Source organism: Natrix helvetica (genome assembly GCF_964273705.1).
Source record: "Natrix helvetica genome assembly, chromosome: 3".
Taxonomy (NCBI): domain Eukaryota; kingdom Metazoa; phylum Chordata; class Lepidosauria; order Squamata; family Natricidae; genus Natrix; species Natrix helvetica.
In genome coordinates this window covers 98,411,617-98,434,385 of record NC_138549.1, presented here as the reverse complement: position 1 = coordinate 98,434,385, position 22,769 = coordinate 98,411,617, and the positions used below count along the sequence as shown (strand labels likewise).

The window sequence follows — 22,769 nt, the reverse complement described above, 5'->3', positions numbered from 1 at the left end:
CTTCATCATTATGAGCAATTGTATAAGATCCCATAACACTGCACTAGAGTTAAATAGGAAAAGGAATGAAAAAAGTAAACATATTTACGTAAGATCTATTTTATTTTAAGGATGTGATCTTTTTAATTTTTATTCTACACTTACTTTTGACATTCTCACTATCAACACCCAAGATACATTAACATTATACAAGAGAATAAAAGATGATTTCATGAACTGCAAACACAATAACCATCCGTAAAGAGTGCTAAGAATCTTGGGATGTGTCTTTCAAGTTGAAGCTTCAAAAAATAAAAATAAAAAACCTTCGAAACAGAAATGTCCTTGGAGAGATGTGAACAAAGCCATTTGACCACCGAGGTAAAGTGAGGCAGCGTCGTGAGAAATATGAAAGACAAGAAACAATTAAAAGAAAGGACAAAGGGGAGGCTTTTAGGGAAATTGTGAAATCAAAGGCAATGAAAAGTGTTCACTGCAATTACAGAATATGTCGTTGTGGAGAGATGGAAAGAAGTACAAAGCCTTCCGTTAGAATGTCTTGATTTTTTTTTAATGAGTTAGGATCATCAGAGAATCACATACTCTACTATGGTTAGAATATTACCATTTCCATACTCGTTCCACTACTGGTATGAAGTGAAAAATTAGGTACAATTAACAATCTAAGATTTAATTGCATAGTTCATTAAAGATAAACCAGCAATGAAATGCAGGATGAAAGAAGGCGTCTGACATTGTTAGGGTGGAAAAGTCTGTTTCATATGAGTTCAGATGCTGAGGTCACAATCCAATTTGGAAAAACTCCAAGTGATAATGAATGATAGTACTGAAAGGCTCCAACTTGTCTTATACTCATTAAGGGTTACTTTAGCTTTATTTCTCCCTTTTTGATCTAACTGGAAAAGATTGCCCTTCTAGGAGCTCATGCTCTTGATCCCATCACTTTCAGTCTCTAAAACTACCAAATTCACCAATTAATATAAATAAAGATTAAATGCATTGAGCAGCTGCTTCTAAGTTAGATCACACTGCTCACTTGACACCTGCAGAGTAACTGAATTGCATTATTTTTTATTTTAATCTGATTCAGACAGTGTATTTATTTAAAAATTGCAAGACATAAAAGCACAATATTCAACAAATGTTATTTCTTTCTTAACTGCTGGTTTCAAGAAGGCAATGTAGAGCAAGCCATATTAGGAACACTACAACAGAAGCCATAACCAAGGAACAACATTCTCCCAGGAATTTGTATGATTCCATCTCTGTTGTGTTTTTACAAAACTTTAAAGACCTAGTTCTTCCATCAGATCCTGGGGCAGAGTAGTTTGTTATTCAAACCTTTTTTGTTTGTTTGTTTGAATTTACAAACAAATTTGTAAATTTGTTTTATTATTGTTATTGAGTCTTCTGTTCTTCATTTTATGCAGGAGAAGATGGATTGTTTAATTTTATTATTGCGTTCATTGTAACACTAATATGTAAGTCACCTAGAGCTGTTTGTGTGATTGATGTAAGCTAACCATATTGTTACAACTGATGATGATTAATTGCAAGTTAAATAAATACTGGAATAGCATGTGAATTGAATGCTGAGCATCTCTGTTGTAATCTGTATATCTCCTGCTCTGGCTAAGAAAATTGTCTTTCTAAAATCCAAAAAAGCCAGGATCTTAATGCAGGCAGTCCTTGTTTAATAACCACAATTGGGAACATCAACTGAGTCATTAAGTTAGATGGTGACTAATTAAATCTGCAATTGTGCTTATGATCTTGCTTCAGCTTTTCTTTGTTCTAGGATTGAGAAGATCATAAATAAGAAGATTAGTTATTTTTCATCACTGCCCTAACTGCGAACAGTCACTACCTGTACACACATAGATAACATGGAATTAGGTTTACTAATAGGTTGACTCAATATTAGATGATTCTGACTATGAGGTTGGCTATAACTTTGTTTTCAAATTTCCAAAATTGGTTTTCACTTTTGCTGAACCAGAGATTGAAATGGGAGCTGCTAGTAACATGGATGAAAAATCCCACCTTTTTGAAATAGAAAGCAATCTTTCTATTTAAACATATTTAATACATATTAACATATACCATATACACATAAGTAAAATATGTGTGTGTGTATGTATGTATGTATGTATGTATGTATGTGTGTGAAAAATATGTGCATGTAGATATGGATATATGAATATATATGAGATAGGGGTCTTCAACCTTCAATCATTTGTTTAGTGACCGTTCAAAGTTACAATGGCACTGAAAAAAGTGACTAATGATCATTTTTGATGTGGCCGTTGCAGCATCCCTATGGTCACATGATCAAAATTTTGAAGCTCTCTCTCTCTCTCTCTCTCTCTCTCTCTCTCTCTCTCTCTCTCTCTCTCTCTCTCTCTCTCTCTCTCTCTCTCTCATGTATGTAAAAGCTTGAACTGCATGACTAAAAGCTAGAATATCTGGTTTTCCAAGCAATATCCTCTGTCATTTAATGGTGGACAGAAGGACCAAGAGCTAAATAGCCACGTCATGATACAATGGATATGAGGTTTCTGAGACAAACTGCAGTGCACAAGTATTTTGTATAATTTTTCAATTTGCCAGATGTAGAAGGTATTTGTGTTGGACATGGAATCACAATCTCCAGTAGGCAATAAGAAACCTTTGTGAATCAGGAAGGAAATTTTATAATATTATAAAAGACTTCTTTGTCCAGCAAGTATTATAATCAAAATAATAGCAGCAGTGAAAAAACTCATTCCTAACCAATTTTTGCAGTTTAACATATTACGCTTTTCTTTCCCATAAATTATTATTAGTAAGCTATTAAAACATTAAAATGGCATTTTAAATATTCAATATTTTTATATAGTCATACCAAGAGTTATCTAAACTCCTTGGAAAGCAATAGCTTCATCTGTTTTCCCATGTGCCTGCTCTTCCCATTTGTGTTATCTATTGGAAACACAAAGGCCGATAAGTAAGGCTGAGCTTATTTTAAAAAGCTTAAATATGAAAGCAGGAAAGAAAATGATTGTTTCTTAAATTGTGAAATGAGAGGTCTTATTACAGCCCAGCAGATCAAGAAATATAATTAAGAAAGGCAAAAGCTTTGCCACAATCTCAGGAAAAATCAGCTTTCTGAATTGTTTCAACATTCCAGGTGGGAAAAAGAAGAAAATTATTGAATCATTTGGCTTTTCCCTAACTAAAAAAATAATATCCTATGATGGATTAATTTAAAAGTGATCTCTTTTGCCACCCAATTAAAAATTAACAAAATATTGACATCATCTTAAAAGCTTGTTTTAAGATTCTTAATGTTCACAAACAGAAAATATTGATGAAAAAGTACAATAATAAGCTTATGCTAGGTGACTCTGGCTAATGAAAATTGGTTTTTTTTTGTTGCAGTTCATGAAAAAGATCATTGTTGATAGATGGTTTGTTCTGTCATTCAACATCTGAAAGGCCATAGGTTTCTCATTGTCATGACCACACCACACCTAGACCTTCATGGAGTAAAATCTTGTAAAATCTTGAGTAAAATATTGAGTGCTTCAATATAGGTATTCTTTAACTTACCACAGTTCATTTAATGACTGGTTGAAGTTACAATGGCACTGAAACTGTGAGAGGGATCTTGGAGTTCTAGTGGACAATCATTTAAATATGAGCCAGCAGTGTGCAGCAGCTGCCAAAAAAGCCAACACAGTTCTAGGCTGCATCAACAGAAGGATAGAATCAAGATCACGTGAAGTGTTAATACCACTTTATAATGCCTTGGTAAGGCCACACTTGGAATACTGCATTCAGTTCTGGTCGCCACGATGTAAAAAAGATGTGGAGACTCTATAAAGAGTGCAGAGAAGAGCAACAAAGATGATTAGGGGACTGGAGACTAAAACATATGAAGAACGGTTGCAGGAACTGGGTATGTCTAGCTTAAGAGAAAGAAGGACTAGGGGAGACATGATAGCATTGTTCAAATATCTCAGGGGTTGCCACAAAGAAGAGGGAGTCAAACTATTTTCCAAGGCACCTGAGGGTAGAACAAGAAGCAATGGGTGGAAACTAATCAAGGAGAGAAGCAATTTAGAACTGAGGAGAAATTTCTTGACAGTTAGAACAATTAATCAGTGGAACATCTTGCCTCCAGAAGTTGTGAATGCCCCAACACTGGAAGTCTTTAAGAAGATGTTGGATAGCCATCTGTCTGAAATGGTATAGGGTTTCCTGCCTAGGCAGGGGGTTGGACTAGAAGGCCTCCAAGGTCCCTTCCAACTCTACTATTGTATTGTATTGTATTGTATTGAAAACAGTGGCTTATGACTGTTTTTCACATTTATGACTGTAGTGGCATCATGTGATCAAAATTTAGATGCTTGTCAACTGACTCATATAGATGATGGTTGCAGAGTCCCTGTCAGTGGTGGAATTCAGCCAGTTCGTATCTATTCGGGAAAACTGGTTATTAACTTTCTAAGCAGTTAACAATACAATAATACAATACAATACACAAAGTTCAGATCTCCTTTTGTTTTTTTCCACTTTACAGGGCTAATCCTGTAAGGAAGGCAGGACAGAAACATTCTGGTGTTGTTTCTAGCCTAATCTTTATTGCCCTGCTTACAGAAACTGCCTCTCCGATTAATCCTTATTACCTTGTAACAGCTAAGGCGAAGCGCCCATTAATGTGAGTGATGTTGAGTTGGCCATGCCCACTCAGTCACATGACCACCGAGCAAAGCTATCCAGCTGGTCATTAGGGCAGAGAACCAGTTGTTAAATTATTTGAATCCCACCACTGGTCAAGTGAAAGTGCGCAAAACAGTCAAAAATCACTTTTCAATGCTGTTGTAACTTCAAACATTCCGTAAACAGATGGCTGTAACAACTATCTTGCGTAGCAATGGAAATTTTAGGCTGAATTGTGGTCATAAGTCAAAGACTACCAGCACTCTACATTGACCATTCCTTTTAAATGCCCAAGGAATGGATTCATTCTACTACCACTGTCAGTTACAACAAAAAGAAATGGCTGATCTGTCAAATTGTTGGTCTATCAGTTTTCCTAAGTAGTATGAGCAAATTATGCTGCTGGGTATCAGCATGGGAAACGAACTGATTGATTGTCAAGATAAAAGCAGAATTTAAGGCAGAGTGGTCAATGTTTGACCATCGTATTGTCCTGCATCATTTGGCAAAAAAAGTCTGGTGCCTTTATTGATTTAAAGATGTTTTTTTGATTTCTTGAAATGGTCAGTCTCTACTATAGCTTGTCAGTTTACTTCACATAATTATGATTCTGCAGGAAAATGCGTTCATGCAGGACATATGTTTCATCTTCAGAGATCTTTCTGCTTCAATACCCATGAAAAATAGTTAAGCAAAGACATATCTTAGTGCTCCTATGTTTCAATTTTGGTATCAACTCTGTAACTTAAGCCTTGTCAAAAAAATTTTTTTTGAGTTATCTCCAAAACTGGCAGACAAACTTTCCTAAGCTATTATTGAAAAGAAGCTTTTTTTCAGAAAACATTTATTTCAGCCATCTAAACATCTTCATCCTGCTCAGCATTTATTTAGATTTAGATAGCTGTCCATCTTATGACCAACTTTGGGTGGCTTCCAAAAAGTTTATAAAAAGTTTAACCAGTATAATGGCTATACTAAAACTATAAAACTAAATATATTGAAAACATTAAAAACAACAAAAACCTGTCACTATATCAAATGTCTGATGTGCAGTCACCTAATCCTATCTTAGCAAAAGCCAGTTCTTCCAAGATTAGTAGGGAAGAGGTCTCTGAATTTCAGTGTCCCACATAGGACAGGAGCTTCCATAAAAAAAGTCATGCTTCCTAGCTCACATCAGAGGGCAATATTTAGGTGAAAAAACTAGTAGTTTGCCCATCCTTATCTGACTTGGTAGGAAAGATAGAAGTGTAGTTTTCTTCTTGGTTAGACTCAGTGAGTTACTATTATGATTTTAGAAGAGAGTTATAATGATATCCCTCAGGAAAAAGTTGAAAAAAACAAAATCAATCTCATGTGTTTGTCCATTTTATTAAGTCTTCTCTCTAGCTTTATGCTTTTGTTCATACAATTGACCAGAAATGCATTCTTTCTATTAGCTGATGTGTCCAAAAAAATCAATAGAAGGCTTGCTACGTTTTGCTCAACTCTGTGTGTATCTATGGATGTAAAGGTTTATTAATTTAGTTCTGTCACCATAAATTTGGAAGATATGTATGCTGTCTAGACATGAATAGTTTACTTTGTCTATTATAGTGAGCAAATAATTCTATGTTGTTCTTTTTAATAATTTTTATCTGAGTATGGTGGAAATTGATCTCCGATCAATTATATTGCTATAGTATAAACTATTGGAAGAATATAAACAATATTATATGATCCTGGTCCCTATTTTATCTCTGACTTGCATAGAAGTACTGCCCCTCTTAAAAAAAATTGTAATATATTCTCAATGATATATTTGTAATAAAAACAGTTTATTATTCATGATTTTGAATAAGCTATATTGGGACAACTTGTTTTAATGGTGTTACTTAGCATGTCACAATAATTTATTAATTTGCTTAAAATGTCCTTAGTCTCTGCTTCTTAAAGCAGTTTACGAACATAACTACAATTATATTAATATTTAAAAAAAACACTTAAATATAAAATAAATGATGCAAGCCAATACAAGCCAATATAATCAAACTACTATGATTCCAATTGTTCTGAATCTATTTAACTTTAATTGACAAAAATGGTACAAAGCATGTCTGATGGCATACTGATGAGATTCATAGTTGTTTAACAGTTCATTTATTCTGCCTATACTTTTGATATAATTGATAAAAATCAAGGGGAATAATTTTATTAATTTTAAACAACTTCTCATTAAATATTATCATAGATTCTGGATCTGATTTGATCACACTGAATAATCTCTGCTATAAAAGATGACATGCCACTAAAAACTACTTTAAAAAAATTAACAGTGTGCTCTGGGCAACTTCTAACAAATGCAAGTTTAGAATATCCATCTCAGCACAAATGCCTCTGCCATCTGAAACTGCTTAATATCCATAAAACAGTGTCTGGAGGGGGCATGGAAATCTAATGTGCATTGAGTTATCTCATATAGTTCAAAACAGATATATATTGGGGTGATAATGTGATTCAAGCCTATATATGCATACTAGATCTTGAGTTCAGTAAGTTTAGATGGTTGATGAAAGTCAAGATGACTAGCAAGGGCAATAGGAGTCCATCTGTATCCAGAAAGAATTGTGTAACCTACCAGTGGTGGTATTCAAAACTTTTTACTACTGGTTCTGTGGGTGTGGCTTGGTGGGCATGGCATGACTTGGTGGGTGTGGCTTGGTGGGTGTGACAGGGAAAGGATACTGCAAAATCCCCATTTCCTCCTGATCAGCTGGGACTCGGGAGGCAGAGAGTAGATATGGGCAGGGGCAGTCAGAGGTGGTATTTACCGGTTCTCCAAACTACTCAAAATTTCTGCTAGCGGTTTTCCAGAACTAGTCAGAACCTGCTGAACCACCTCTGTAACCTACCCATCTAACTAAGTACAGTTGTCTGCTAAGAATTTAAAGGTACTTTTCAGTGTTTAGTTTGTTCTAATACAGGGCATTGACACAGACTTTTAACTATACACTTATAGTTTAGTTCTTAAAGGAAACTAAAGGCTATAAAAATAAAATATCTAATGCCTTGCTTGCTCTGACAGTAACAGCATTTTCTACAGAAGGTATGGATAACAACAAGCAGGAGCAATTAAATATATAGTACATGCTTATATAATGAACAAAACACAGTATGTCGTAAAAAGTTAATACTGACTAATGTCTGCCATGAATATTATAACACTGGAAGTGTGCCCTCTGTCACACAATACAAATAGATCCAACACATACATCAACAATAAATGCTTTCTGCTTAATAAAGAAGAACTACAACAAGAAAAGAGAAAGTTTTGAATTATGTGTTCCTTGCAGAATGGGGAAAAGATTTTTTCAGGAAATAAATGCTAATTTCCCATATTGCATTTCTTCCTAGAGCCTTATAAATTATACAAAAATTAGATGATACAGTAGTTAGGTAGTCCCTTCGGGGAGAGGGAGCGGTTTATAAATTTGAAATAAAGTAAAAGTAAAAGGTAGCACCTGCCTTTAAGAATATGCTGTGGTTGTAGAACCTGCGAAATGCAAGTATCTGCAGTATCTGCAGTTATTGTCATGGTAACAATATATTTATATTAAGGTATCATAGTGTAAAGCAAGGGGATAAAATCAGATGTTAATTTTGCTACACCACTAGTAAACTGCTACACACAGCATGTGGTCTCTAAAAGATACCAAATATCTTCAACTCTCATTAAACTTAATAGAAATTCTGCCTCAAGTCAAAATGGAAGATAAAGTGCAGAGCTTTTAATACTTCTCTTCCTTTCCGGCATCAAACCCTTTAAACTCTCCAAGCATATTAAATATCATTATTGCTAAAATAAAATTAGATGGATTGCTTAGCAGCTAATTTTGCTAGTCCTCTGCAGAATTTCGTGCTTGTTGGACAATAAATGATAATAGGGATGTATTCTAATATTTCTTATATGCTAGATTTTGATTTTGTTGTGCTAATATCACTAATGGTAATACCACAAATAATTATCATTTCACAATGGTATGATTGTTCTGATAAATATGGATAACCTCTATGGTATCATCTTGTTTCCATAGAAAAACTAATCATTCAGGTTCAATTTAAGGGAATACACTAATTCTTTTTTCTCCCCCAATCCTCTGTCATTATGGGATACTGATGAGGGAAAAAATGAATTTCAACAACTGTAGAATCAGGCTGCAGCATAACAATATTGAAAAAAGTGAAAGGGATCTGAATACTTTCTGAATGCACTGTATGTAATAAAAATAACTTAATATGGTTTGGTTAAACAGAAAGAATGAATGAGGATCAAATTACAAAACACACACAGAGACACAATGCAATATACTTAAATTTTACTGAAATTTATTCAGATTCTCAGTGATAAAGAATTATCTGTTTACGAAACTACCTGTATATTCATGTCCTCAACCAAAACATCTCCAACATAACCACAAGCATTCCTTGTACTTTTATCCATTCATGTATTAAGTACTCAAGGGTTCATTGCACATCATTGTCTTATTCCTTCCTCAATATTGAAGCACTTATTAAAAATTCTATTTATTCTCACTCATGCTTTTCTTCATTATATCCCTCTCACATTTAGGTTGTTAATTTTCAAGTCCTTGTTTGTGTAAAACGTTGCATAATTCAGGCTTATCATATGCATTTGCTAAATCAACAAACATGTAATACAATTCCTTTCTCGTATTCACACATTTCTCAATGGCTTGCTGAATAGCAAAAATTTGACCTCTGTATGCCATGCAGGCACAAAACCACACTGTACTTCTGAAATGTTGTTTATACTCTTCATTTGTGCTTCCCACTTTTCCTTTAAGTATTATAATAATAGCCACATTCTTCTATTATTCAGGCATTGATGTTGTTTTCACACATTAAAGAAGTTGCACAACGGGAATGAGGCAGGACATAAATTGAATCAGGATATAAAAGTAAGACATGACAGAAAGAAGGAATAAAGACCTGCTTTTGAGACTTGTACCAGAGCAGAAAATGTTAAAAGCCAAAACCGCATGTTCAGCTACAGTTCACAAGCTAGCCACAAGAACTTACTGGAACAAGTTAAGCAACTAACCCATCAGCGCAAGCATGTTATATTCTCGTGTTCTGCTGCTTTTGAAAAATATATAAAAATATATAAAAGGTGTCTTTTCTATAAGTTGTTGTTCCGATGTTCAAATGGCTGTCTTGCCTTAATTTTCTCTGAACCTGGTACCAATAAAGCCACTTCTTTTAATTCCGATATCTGAGTCCCTTAATTTCCTGCAACAGTTATGGCGACCCAGGTGGGACTTGGAACGATATTTTGTTGAGGACGGCATGGATCGACCAATTGAGGTCATCTTGTCCAACCTTCAGACGCTGCAGAGTGTTTCTGTGGAAGAAAGCAGATGACCCCCTAAGGTACTCGGTGAACAAATCGACCGATCCAAGAACTCAAATGGAATCAAAATAAGTCACTGAACAACGCTGGCTGAAAAGAAGATGCCTGCAGGCAAGTATTGTGGTATTGTGGGAATTGTAGCCCTACTCATTTGAGAGTGGAAGAGGGGGCCTGATCACCCCCCTGGGTCCAGGATCGGCGCATCCTAACATGACCTAAGAGTTGTGTGGGTGGTTAAGCCATTGCCATTCCTGTTGGTGACCGTTGGAACCTCCGGCACCACAGGTCAGTGGCATTGTCTTACATTAGAACATGGGTGGTGGAGGAAGCATTTCTCGGACGCCTCTTCAATGCATGTTGAGAAATTTTAAGAAAGGATTTAGTAAAAATTATGGAGACCCTAAGGCAAAACCAGGAGACTTAAAGAAATTCTGGGAAAATGGTGGCCCAAGAGGCTTGAGTCCTCTATACCTGGCAGGAGTTTGAAGTGCAGTGATTATGGGCAGAAAATAATCCTCAGGGACATGTAGGTCACCATATACCATTCAAGTCATTCAAGTAAAGCCTCTGACAGTGCCTATTCATCTCCGTCAGAGAAGTGATCCTCACCCCATTGCACAAGCAATTCAAGACCATATTACCAAATACTTAAGAGCAGGTAATAAAAAGATAAAGTCTGTTTGAATAGGAGATCCAAGCTAGAATCCTGGTCGAATGCAAACAATGTGTGAACAAACATCTCTTTACATCTTGATTTTTAAAAATATGCCAGTGCTTGCTGGGAGATCTAAAGATAGATATAGAAAAGTTTGGATCTTTAAAAATATGCCAGCGTTTGCTGGGAGATCCAAACTAGAAAAGAGAAGACACTGAACACCCCAGAGCAGAGACAGGTATTAACAATCTAGTGCTTAAGGAGGACAGAGGAAAAAAGAGAGTTGTAAGGTGTGTAGTCCTGGGTGGACAGAATACAACACTCTTAGGAAAACCATGAGATATAGTCAGTTACCAGGATGGATAACAAGCCTCCAGGAGGAAAGAAAAGAAAAGAAAGAAAGAAAAAAGAAAAGGAGAGTCTCAAAGGAACATTTAACTCCTGTGTTGTTTTAACTTGCATGTTTGTCCTTGTTGATGTGTTTAAGTGTTTAAAATGAGAAAGAGAAAGAGAGTGTCTCTGACATCAGTGCCCTCCAGTGTATTTTTGACATGAAGTGGTTGACACTGAAGGGATAGGAGACACAGGGAGACAAAAGGTGGAATCAGATATTGATTAGAAAGAACAGACGGTCCTATTAGGTGGGGCCAGGAGAAAGAAAACCAAACAGGTACCTGAGGGGACATCAATTGGACCACAAATCCGGTCCAAGGGAGCAATTGAGATAGAACTCCAATTGCCCCTAAGGGAAATTGTATTGCCAGGAAGTTGAGGGGGAGCTACATAAGGTGTGGGTGTATGCTCCATTCTCAATGGCTGATTTATATAATTGGAAAAATCAAACTCCTAATTATAGAGAGAATCCAGATCAGATGCATGTGCTTTTTGCATCTATTTTCTGAACTCACCAGCCTACTTGGGCAGACATACAAAGTCTGATGGAAATTTTATTAACCCCAGAGGAAAGAAGGCTGGTGAAGGGAACCATGGCTAAGGCTTTGCAGAAGGATCATGCAACAGACTGGACATGTTTACTGGAGGAACTAGATTGGGAACCTCAGTCCATTCGGCTGCAAAACTTGCTTTTACCTTGGTTTTGTTAGTTCTCAAACAAAAGTTAAGAACTTAGGGAAGGTCTATCAAATTCAACAGAAAAAGGATGAAAATTCAGAGGGATTTCTAGAATGCATTTATCAAACCTTTAGGCAATATACCACATTAAATCCTGAGGTTGAAGAAAATAAGAGAATGGTCAATATGAACTTCATTGCTCACTCTGCAGATGACATTAGGGCAAAAATTACAGAAGACAAAAAGGGGGGGCCATGAAAGGCATCTCTGAACTTGTGGAATGAGCATACAAAGCATATATTAATTGGGCTCAAAATCTCAGAGAAGAAGGAACTTCAAAGGGCAAGAAGAAATGTATTTTTTCTCACCGAGGCCCTTAGACAGGAAGAGCGGGAGGCCAGGGGAACTGCCAGAAGAATTGTACGAGGAGGGGTCAGTAGTTAGAATCCCATGCCCACTAAGAGAAAGAGCCCTCCAGTTAGCAAAAGGGAAGATGGTTAACGTCTACACAGACAGAAAATATGCATTTAGAGTTTTACATGTTTATGGGGCTATTTGGAAAGAAAATACTCACTGATTTTGTCCCTTGATACATGCTGGCAAAAGGCATATATGCCATTGTTAATCAGGTTGCTCCAGCCTGTCTCTGTTATGCACAAAACAGGCATTTGAGATTTTAAAGTAAGCATTGTCTCAAGCTCATGTTAAGGGACTTCCCAACCTTGAGAAATCTTTCTTGATTCAAGAAAAGGGAAGTGGCGACAGCCCATAGCTTATCTGTCGAAACAACTTGATCCAGTAGCAAAAGGGTGGCTACTATTGCCTTAAAATCCTTGCTGCAACTGCTCTTCTGATCGAGGAAGATAATAAATTGACTTTTGGGCAGCAACTACTATATTTACTAGTCATGCAGTTCGTGGAATATTAGAAACAAATAGCACTAGTGCTCAAGTAGCAGAGTTGTGGGCTTTAATACAAGCTCTAGAAAGGGCACAGAATGAAAGTATAAATATTTGGATTGATTCTAAATATGCATTCCTCACATTACATGTCCATGCTGCAGTTTATAGAGAGAAAGGACTGTTAACAGCAGAGAAAAGGAAGAGCAACTAGTGTGCTTGCCCGGGGGAATTAAAGATCCCATATGGGGAATCTGCACAAGCTCCAAGCTGGATGCTCGGATCCAGCAGAAAAGGCAAAAGCAGCTGACAGAGAAGCAAAGCTGTCAGCAACCCGAGATGATCAGAGCTACATGACAGCTACATAAGCTAACATGATAATTTATGTAGCATTGGAAATGCCAAGGGGACTGAGCCCCAGATATTCTAAAGCAGAGGAACTCCAGGCAACTGTAGATTTGAAGGGACATAAGCAAGGAGAATGGTATATACTCCCAGATGGAAGAATTTCTGTACCAGAAAATTTAGCCTGTCCAGTAATAAAAGACTCTCACTCAACAACTCACATGGTCAAGAGTGCATTAGCAGAAGCCTTTCAGCATATCATGTACATCAATCACCTTCATTCACTATGTGCCCATGCAACTGAGAGATGTAACACATGTGCTCAAGTTAATCCAAGACAAGTACCTAGTCTTTCACCAGGAAGTCAGCCCAAGGGATATTACCCTATGGATTCATTAGTTATTGATTTCACAGACATGCCCAAGTGTGGGCTATATAAGGCAATGCTAGTCATAGTGTGCAATTATACTGGGTGGTCTGAATGTTTTCCCACCAAGACAAAACAGGCACGCAAAGTGACTAGAATCCTGCTCAAAGACAAAGGTGTGTCTTGATACTCACCTTAAATGGGTGAATGCAAACAACCTTTATTATGAGAAGGGAAGAGTGTATTGGGTAGACAAAAAATAGTTCAGAGAATGAAAGTCCGACCATACATAGCCATAAGTCCAGTGGGTCTGGCTTTAGTGAGTCTGGTCAACCTAGTTGTGATTTGCTGTATTGGATATTTATTCTTCTGGAATCACCCCCATCCCAGAGAGACAGGTGCTGTGAAAGAATTTATTGACTGTGACAGTGGACAGTGTGAATCTTCTGGGGACACTTATGTTTGAGGAAACCTGGGAGTGGGCTCTTTGTAGCGCAATACTAATCTTGGGACTGTGGACATTGTATTTAACAAAGAAGGGTTGATTCTGTGGGTCACCTAAGACTGATATTGCCCTTTCCCAGATCATATACAACCCAAATCTTCTTCCTGACATGGTGATTTTGAAGATTAAGGGAATTGTTATTGGATAGGTCAGTGATGGCAAACCGATGGCACGCGTGCCACAGGTGGCACGCGGAGCCATTTGTCAGGGCACATGAGGCGCTGCCCTGTCAGCTGGCCAGTGCGCATGTGCACGCTGGCAGCTGAGTTCACCCTTTTTTAAAGCGTTTTTCGCCCTCCCATGCTCCAGAGCCTTTATAGGAGCCTGGGGAGGGCGAAAAGAACCTTCCCCCCGGGAGGCCCTCCGGAGGCTTCATGAGCTTCCCTGAAGCCTCTGGAGTGCAAAAAACTGGCCCTATGGGCAAACCGGAAATTCGGGAACAGACTTCCGGTTTGCTTGGAGGTTCGTTTTGACAGCTCCGGAGGCTTCAGGGAAGCGTCCTGAAGGTCCCTCAAGCCTTCGGAGCGCTCAAAACGACCCTCCGAGCAAACCAGAAGTCACTTCCAGTTTGCTCGGAGGGTCGTTTTGATTGCTCTGGGGGCTTCAGGGAAGTGTCCTAAGGGTCCCTCAAGCCTCTGGAGGGCTTCCGGGGGGCGGGGAAGACTGTTTTCGCCCTTCCCAGGCTCCTATAAAGCCTCTGGAGCCTGGGGAGGGCAAAAAAAGCATGCAAAAAATGGGGAGGAACACTTGTAGTGTGCGCATGCACACTGGGGAGTTGCGCATTGCATTATGGGTGCAGCACGCCCGCACATGCCCCCCCCTGCACTCCCCCCACTTATGGCACGCAAGCCAAAAAAGGGTCGCCATTTCTGCTTTTGAGACTTGTACTAGAGCAGAAAATGTTAAAAGCCAAAACCGTATGTTCAGCTACAGTTCACAAGCTAGCCACAAGAACTTACTGGAACAAGTTAAGCAAGATATGTAGTTACAGGAACAACGAACCCATCAGCGTTAGCATGTTATATTCTCGTGTCCTGCTGCTTTTGAAAAATATATAAAGGCTGTCTTTTCTATAAGTTGCTGTTTTGATGTTCAAATGGCTGTCTTGCCTTAATTTGCTCTGAACCTGGTACCAATAAAGCCACTTCTTTTAATTCCGATATCTGAGTCCCTTAACTTTCTGCAACAGTTCCACAAGCCCACCACATCTATAGTTTAATATTTTCTCCCTTAAACTATTCAAACCTGCAGCTTTTAACTTTCATAAATATTTTCACATTCATTATTTTCTCATCACCTACTTTTACTTCAATTCCATTCTTCCAACATATTTCTATAACTTCAATATAAACGTCCACAATACTCATGTTAGCATTTTCTCACTTCAATTTCATCCTGCCTCTTTTGATCCCTTTTATTTTTCATTCCGTTCACTCCGCTGAAGGCTCATTACTTAACTCTCTTTAAAAATACTTTAAAAAGTATTCACCTTTATCAAAATCTTTCAGCATTTTCCCTCCCTTTTAATCTTAACTGTCCCTTGTTATCTATGACTATTATTATTGTCACTCTTTTCCTCAATTCACATATATAATAGTATTTTCCTCTCGTCTTCCGTTTTTGAAGTGATCATTCTCCTATATTTTTTATTCTCATCCAGTTTATGTTCCACCAAGCAGTCTTTTTCATACTTCTTATTATTGTAACTCCACACAAGAGATCACATTCTCTTTCTTTATGTCCACTCTCTATTCATTCTTTTGATAGAGTAATCTATCTGCTAATATTATTTCTTCCATGGCCCATATTTTCTACTTCTTTCCTTTTTTTGTTTCATGCCTGCTTTTCTCCCAATATCCATCCTGACATAATCAGAAAAATGGTTTGACCCACATCTGACAATCTCACCATCTTTGTGTCGTACACTAATTCTGGCAATTGTTCATCAAAAGCAATCCAGTCAATTGTTCCTTTATACTTATATTTTATTCCTTTGTCACATAAACCTATGAGTAGACTAAGCCAACATTTTCAAAGCATATGTTCACTGAACTACCACTATTCTAATTTATTCTTGAGTCTCCAAATAGTGAAATCATTTTTTCTATACTTTTTTTATCTTGTTCCTATTCATGTCACTTTATTGATTTTTCTCCCTTCTAGATAATGTTCATTTCCCCAAAACTACTATTTCGTTCTTCTGTTATCAACATTCCTTTGAGAGGATCTTGATATCAGGACTTCTATTTGCATATCCACCTGTCACAAAATAGTTGACCCATGCTTTTTAATATACATTTTATTCCCTTTACTTATTTATAATTCAACCTATACCTTCATTGCCTTGCACGATTTAATGAATACATTGCACAAAATCAGATTACTTTCATTCTCCTTTCTCTTAGTTTCACAAATACACTTTCTTTCTTTTTCTTTTCTTTTCTTTCTTTATTTATTTTTCTCTTATCATTTACTTGTCTTACATTCCAAATCATAATCTTCTGTGTTTATTATGTGTTTATTATCAGATGGACTGAAAGCTATTAACACTATAACTTTGGACAATTGAGGCTTCGACATAAAACTTTCTAGTAAGGTGAAGGTATAGACTACTCAGGACGCTGGATCATGCACATGCCACATACAGTATTGTCCATTAAGATAGATCTGTAATCTACACACTTCTTTGGAAGTGTGTATTGTTGCCCACATTCCACCAACTAAGAGTTTACATATGGTAAGCTGAGTTGCTCAGGATGGCTTTGATCCTTTTAATAAAAACAAACAAACAAACAAACAAACAAACATACATACATACATACATACATACATATACATATACATATACATATACATATACATATACATATACATATACATATACATATACATATACATATACATATACATATACATATATATATATATACATAAATGTGAATTAGGCATGCTACAAATAAAGTAGAAGTCTCCAGCCTGAACTAACATGGGAGTTACAACATGCTTAAAAAATGAAATAATGGATAAGACGGTTGGTTTGGAAGAATGACATTCTTGGAACTTAAAAGGGTTGGCACAGAATAACTTCTGACTTTTAAATGGCAGAAAGTTAATGAACAATAACAATAGCACTTAGACTTATATACTATTTCATAGTACTTCACAGCAGTGGTCCCCAACCCTTGCGGCTTGGAAGCATGTCTGGAGGGGGGGAGAGGGGATCCTGGCCATATAAGCAGTGGGCAGCACGCACATATTCGTGCAGTGTCAATATACTTACTACCAAAATTTTCTGTGCTCCAGTTACAGTTTTTCACAAACTTCTCATATGGGAGACAGTTGTAATTAACATCTCTTAAGGCTGTGCAACAGGGGCAAGAATATTTTCCAAATTTCACATAACTGAAGGTAAGCAAGTCTTAATAGAAATATTACTTTTAAGAGTACTGAAGGGAGGGGAGGACATAATGATTCCTGATTTTCTTAAATATGTTTTTCCTCCCGCAGTGAGAGAGGAAAATGAGTGCTCCCAAGATTTCCTCTTGCCAGTAGAAAAAATGTTTTCCTTCCCAATCAATTAAGTGCATATACCCTCTCTTATAGTCATTCACAAAAAAACACAATTTGATATATCAAAATAAAACATTTACCTGTTGTGAATAGGTCCGTTGAACTTTGGATCAAATTTTCTGGGTTCACCTGCATTTAAAATAAAAGATGATAAAATATGTCATAGCAAACATAACCAAAAAAAGTCAGGACTCATCTGCTTCCACTTGCTATAAATGAATTATTTTGAGAAAACTCCCTAATAGCTGAGAACAGAACTAAAATCCAGAAATAGGAATCTAGAAATAGGACCAAATCAAAAGACTGACATCAGGGACCCCTTGAAACCTAGCCGAACAAACGACAACAAAATCACCATTAATTTCTACATAAGGTGCTATGTCATTTAGATCCTGCAGCTCCAGACATGTTCAGTGATGGGTTAGTATATTCCAACTGCAAGTGATATTGATACTGCTTAGCAGCACAACTGCCTTCATTCCCCCAAAGTCCTGGAAAAGTTGCCATTCAAATTAATTGCTGTGAATTAAGTTATTAAATGCATGAGGAGTAATCTTATTAGTTATATGCAATGCACTAAATTTAAATCACCTTACATTTTTATTTAAAGTAAATCAAATGTGGCTATTATCCTGATCCCATCTACTTTTTTACCTTGGTTGTTTGAATAGATGTTCTTCAAAAATCTGAGCTTAGGTGTAGAAAAATGCACGTTCTATTCAAGTGGTCTAATTTGATGTAGAATTAACACAACCTAATTATTTCACTCAATTGTATTTAAAAAAACCTAATAATTGGTGTGTGGATGCTTTATTTTAACTGACCAGCAAGTAAGGTATGATTTTTTTCTACACAAAGAGATTTTAGGCTACCATTCATTTAATCTAGTAGTAAATAAAAAATGAAATACTGTTATGCTTTAAGTCAAATCAACTAGTATATATTTTCGTCTCTTTTAAAAGGTCAGTGTCAAACCAATAAATACAGTATTAACAAAGCCTATGTTATTTTTATTGAAACATCACGTAAAATTGTTGTATGGCATGAGCATGCAAGAGTGTGAACACTTTCTACAGTTTCAAATCTGTAGCTAAGATCTTCAATGTATAGTTTAAGAGAAAAGTATTTGCACGTCTGTTTCTGAGTTCACATGGAAATTCTACCGGTCAAAAATACATTAAGAGAAATAGAAGAAAGATATATTGTTTTTGCTAAAGCAATCACTTTATTCTTTGAATGATTCTCCATCAGTATCTTATAGTGTATATTTCTATTCATAAATAAGTCATGTGGAGTTCAGATTACTGCCTACAGAATTCTTTCAAACCTACTTTTACTTCAAGATCCTTACCTATGAATTAATTACAGTTGCAATTGGCATACCACTATGCAGATAAACATCCCCTTTTGAAATCATGAAAAGAGATTCACAAAAATGTTGAGCCTGAAATGTCCTTCTGCCTTTTAAACTTCTCCAACCCTTCATTCGCATTTCCAACCTTAAAAACAAATGTGCACAGACATTCCTTGATTTACAACAATTCATTTAGGGACTCTTTGAAGTTACAATGGAACTTTAAAAAAGTGACTTATGATCATTTTTCACACGAACGACCATTGCACATTCCCATGGTTGCATGATCCAAACTCAGACATTTGGCAACTGATTCATATTTATGATGGAAGCAGTGTCCTGAAATCACATGATCAACTTTTGTGACCTTCTGACAAGCAAAGTCAAAGGGGAAGCCAGATTCATGTAACAACTGTTTAATTAATTTAACAACTGCAGCAAAAAAGATTGTAAAACGGGGCAAAACTCACTTAACAAAGGTCTCACTTAGCAACAAAAATTTGGGGCTCGGTTGTGGTCATAAGTCAAGGACTTATGTACTTTTCTTACTGCACAAGGTATTTAAGGTTTTTTTGTGATTGTTTTAGATTTTTATCCTCCTCTTTTCTTTCCCCAAATGCAACTCAAGATGCCAAACATAGTAGTGCTCTATCAACCAACCAATTCATACAGTTCTGGGGTGAAGGTTGGTTTTGACAAACAAAAAAATGTAATGCAGCTTAATAGCTACATACCACCAACTGACCTCTTCTCTGTGACAGTCTATATAGCAAAATCTTTTTTTTAGCTCTGCTATCTTCAATCTTCACTGAAGTAATGGGGGATGTAGTAAGCACATCAGGAATGCAGCATATAGAATTCACAGTGTTAATCCTTTCATTAGTTAGTCAGTAGCTCTTATCAGTTTTCATACACTCCAGCACTGCATAAAAATAAGCTTCTTAAATCCATATATTATATGGCTTAGTGCTAGAATTACAAAAGAATCCAAGTGAAACCATTTTGATAAAAAAAAAAAAGCCAGGATGAAAATGATTAAAAAAAATTACTTCTAGACAAACTACAACCTTAATCTATAAGTGTCTTATCCGGTGGAAACAACCATATGCCAAGGTGAGATATGAGTAATGCTGCCTGGAATCCCAAAAATTAAGACTGTAAAAAAAAAAAACCACTTTTCAAAGGGTATATTCAAAGGAACATCCCAAAATAATCCATTATGGATTCAACATACTCTGTGATGACAGGGAGCAGGTAGTATTCCATTATGATAATGGCTGATTTACTTGAACAGATATGCGTTTTCCTTCAGCACAGCAAAGAGATCAATTTTTAAAATTGTCTTGACCATTTATGGTATTATATAGACCCAAATTTTTGTAGCCTTGTGTCATGTGGTTGTTCTAATTCAGCTCACCAAACACAACAAACCCTCTGTATTTAAATCAATGATTCCTTTATTAGGAGCGGCAGCAGCCCCAGCAAAATGTTTCTCTCTCAATGCAGGCCAACAAGTCTGTCCAGCAGGGAGACGAATAGTTGTCTGCCACATCTATTAAGCTCTGCCACCTGCCTTTTATCCCCAAAGCTAAGATAGGGCTTCGCTAGCAGCGGTGGCTTTTCTGTCCCAAGGATCGGCCACCGATTTCCAATGCTCTCCTCTCCTCTGCCTTCTGTGCATCCACGTGTCAGGCACTGGACCCAGCTGTTCCTCCTCTTCCTCATCAGCGACCTCCAGACCTGGGGGCTGACGGCTCTGCCTCTGTCTCTTTTTCTGCCAGCTCCATTATGTCTTCTCCCTGAGAGCTCTCAGGTTGCCTCGATGCTGACTCCGACTCCCACATGACTCTGACTCCTCCTCAACTGATTTGGCTGCTGGAGGGGCTGGCAGCCAATAGGCCACTATAGTAATATTAATATTAAGACATAACTGATTTGAGAAGGTGAAAGGTGAAAGGAAATAAAAGGACAACTAGCAGCAAATAAAACAAACTAGATTTTAGGGGCAATGTGGCTACCACTAGAAAGTCTGAAGGGCCAGATTGCGCATAGATCATCCTGGGTCTAGTTATGTAATTCTAAATGTTTACACCAACTTGAAAGTACATAATTAGTTGAATTATTATATGGATCAACTGTAAAATGCTAGTCAATCTCAACAATGATTTGTTTAAATAAAGCAGCTTCATTACTTATTGAAAACTAACCATGAATCACCACAATAGGAACATAAGTTGTAAGAAAGTGATTGAAATTTAGATAGGTGGTGGTTAAGAGAAGAGATGAAAAAAAAAATCAAGAATATACAACAGTATTGGAACTTCTTTAAAGGGAAATGAGAAAACCTGGATGATTGATGTTCTTTTTCTTGTATCCTTTTGTGCATTCTTGATGAACTGACTGGTATCTAAAGAACATAATAAAGTAAAAGCCTCAATATTCCCTTCACTATTCTTAAAATGAGTGCTTGAACCATCACATTCTTCAATGGAAAGTATGAATGGCTCTAACTAGCAGAAAAACAACCAGCATTGCAAAAAGAGCAGAAGAGCAAAACCCTAATTAGAAGAAAAGATTGCTGCATAAATTAAGTGATATGAAATGAAGCTTTTCAGGGGGGTCAATTATAAGGCAATACAAGTTGTAAGAACAACTTCTCAAACTTTGTTTTGATAAGAAAGGTCCTTACGATGCTGGTCCTTTTGAATTGTTGCCATCTCTTTTCCATTTATCTAGAATTATTTTGAAGATCAAAAGAGCTGGGAAAGGTTTTTAAATGCTATAGGGTTGTGAAAAAAATAGCCATGTATAAGACTATTTATAACCATGAACTATTATATATAATTATACTCAGATTTATTCAAGGAGGCTGTAGCTAGAAAAATGACCTGCTATTTTTAAAAACACAATATATCATTTTCTCAAATAATGTTATATCTATCTCATCCTCAGAGAATATTCTCGTGGTGTGACACCATTATGGGACTCTGTAAAACAGACATAGGACAGTGAAATGGAAAACTGTGGCACTGAAAAAAAAATAGTGATGAAGATGGTTAGTAGAAGTAGAAGTTAAACACACAAAAAAGCCTGAGGCCCAAACAACAAAAATATCAGTAAATGAATCAAGGGATTTATAACAGATACCTAAAATGTAATATAAATTATATCATTTACCATTTCCAAGACTAATGAATATATATTCACTTGCATAGCACTTTGGTACCCTTCTGGATGAACAATGCCATATAAAATGCAGTAGATCAAGGGTTAGTGATCTGTCTTCTTGAACTACTACCACTCAGCTGTGGCATATGGCCAACAATGATGTTAAACCATTAATGTTTATTATTCTCTCGATACTCGTGCCTGAATCACAGTGTAGTGCAACATGGAAAGGTAGCAAAAGCACTGATCTTGAAACGCTGCTGGAATCTCAGTTTATAGCCTACAGCTTTCCTGACAAGGGTTTTTGCTAAAACTGCTGGTGCTGCCATCAGTTTCATAGAGTAAACATGAGGTTAATCCTGTTTGGCCAACTAATAACAAAACTTCGTTGTTCCTACTGTCTATTTGGGAGAACATTGTGAAGAAAGATTAAATTTTCTGGAAGGACACAAATGTTGGACTCGGGAACAGCATCATTTGGTTCACGTAGAAACCAAGTGCTCTTCAGACATCAATAGGAAGGAAATATCTTGATTTTCTGAAAGATGGCCTGAAGAACAAAAGTCTTCAAAAAGAACTTTTATAAATCTCATTCAAACTTGAATCCCGGGCCTAAGGGGGACCCAAAAGAAATTGGTTGGATGGAGATATAGAAGATAGCAAGAACATTTTGTAACAGCTAGCACCAATATTATGAAGATCACAGAGGAAAAGAAAACCT

General features: G+C 36.7%; 1 protein-coding gene across 3 annotated transcripts in view; it reads right to left on the bottom strand.

The window, feature by feature from the left end:
• SLC44A5 (solute carrier family 44 member 5) overlaps nucleotides 1–22,769 on the bottom strand; it is a 186,290-nt gene that overhangs the window by 56,718 nt on the left and 106,803 nt on the right. For all 3 annotated transcript variants that reach the window (XM_081948273.1, XM_081948272.1, XM_081948271.1), the window contains exon 2: nucleotides 17,607–17,655. In XM_081948273.1, the coding sequence (XP_081804399.1) occupies nucleotides 17,607–17,655 (49 nt within the window). The remainder of the gene's footprint in view (nucleotides 1–17,606; nucleotides 17,656–22,769) is intronic.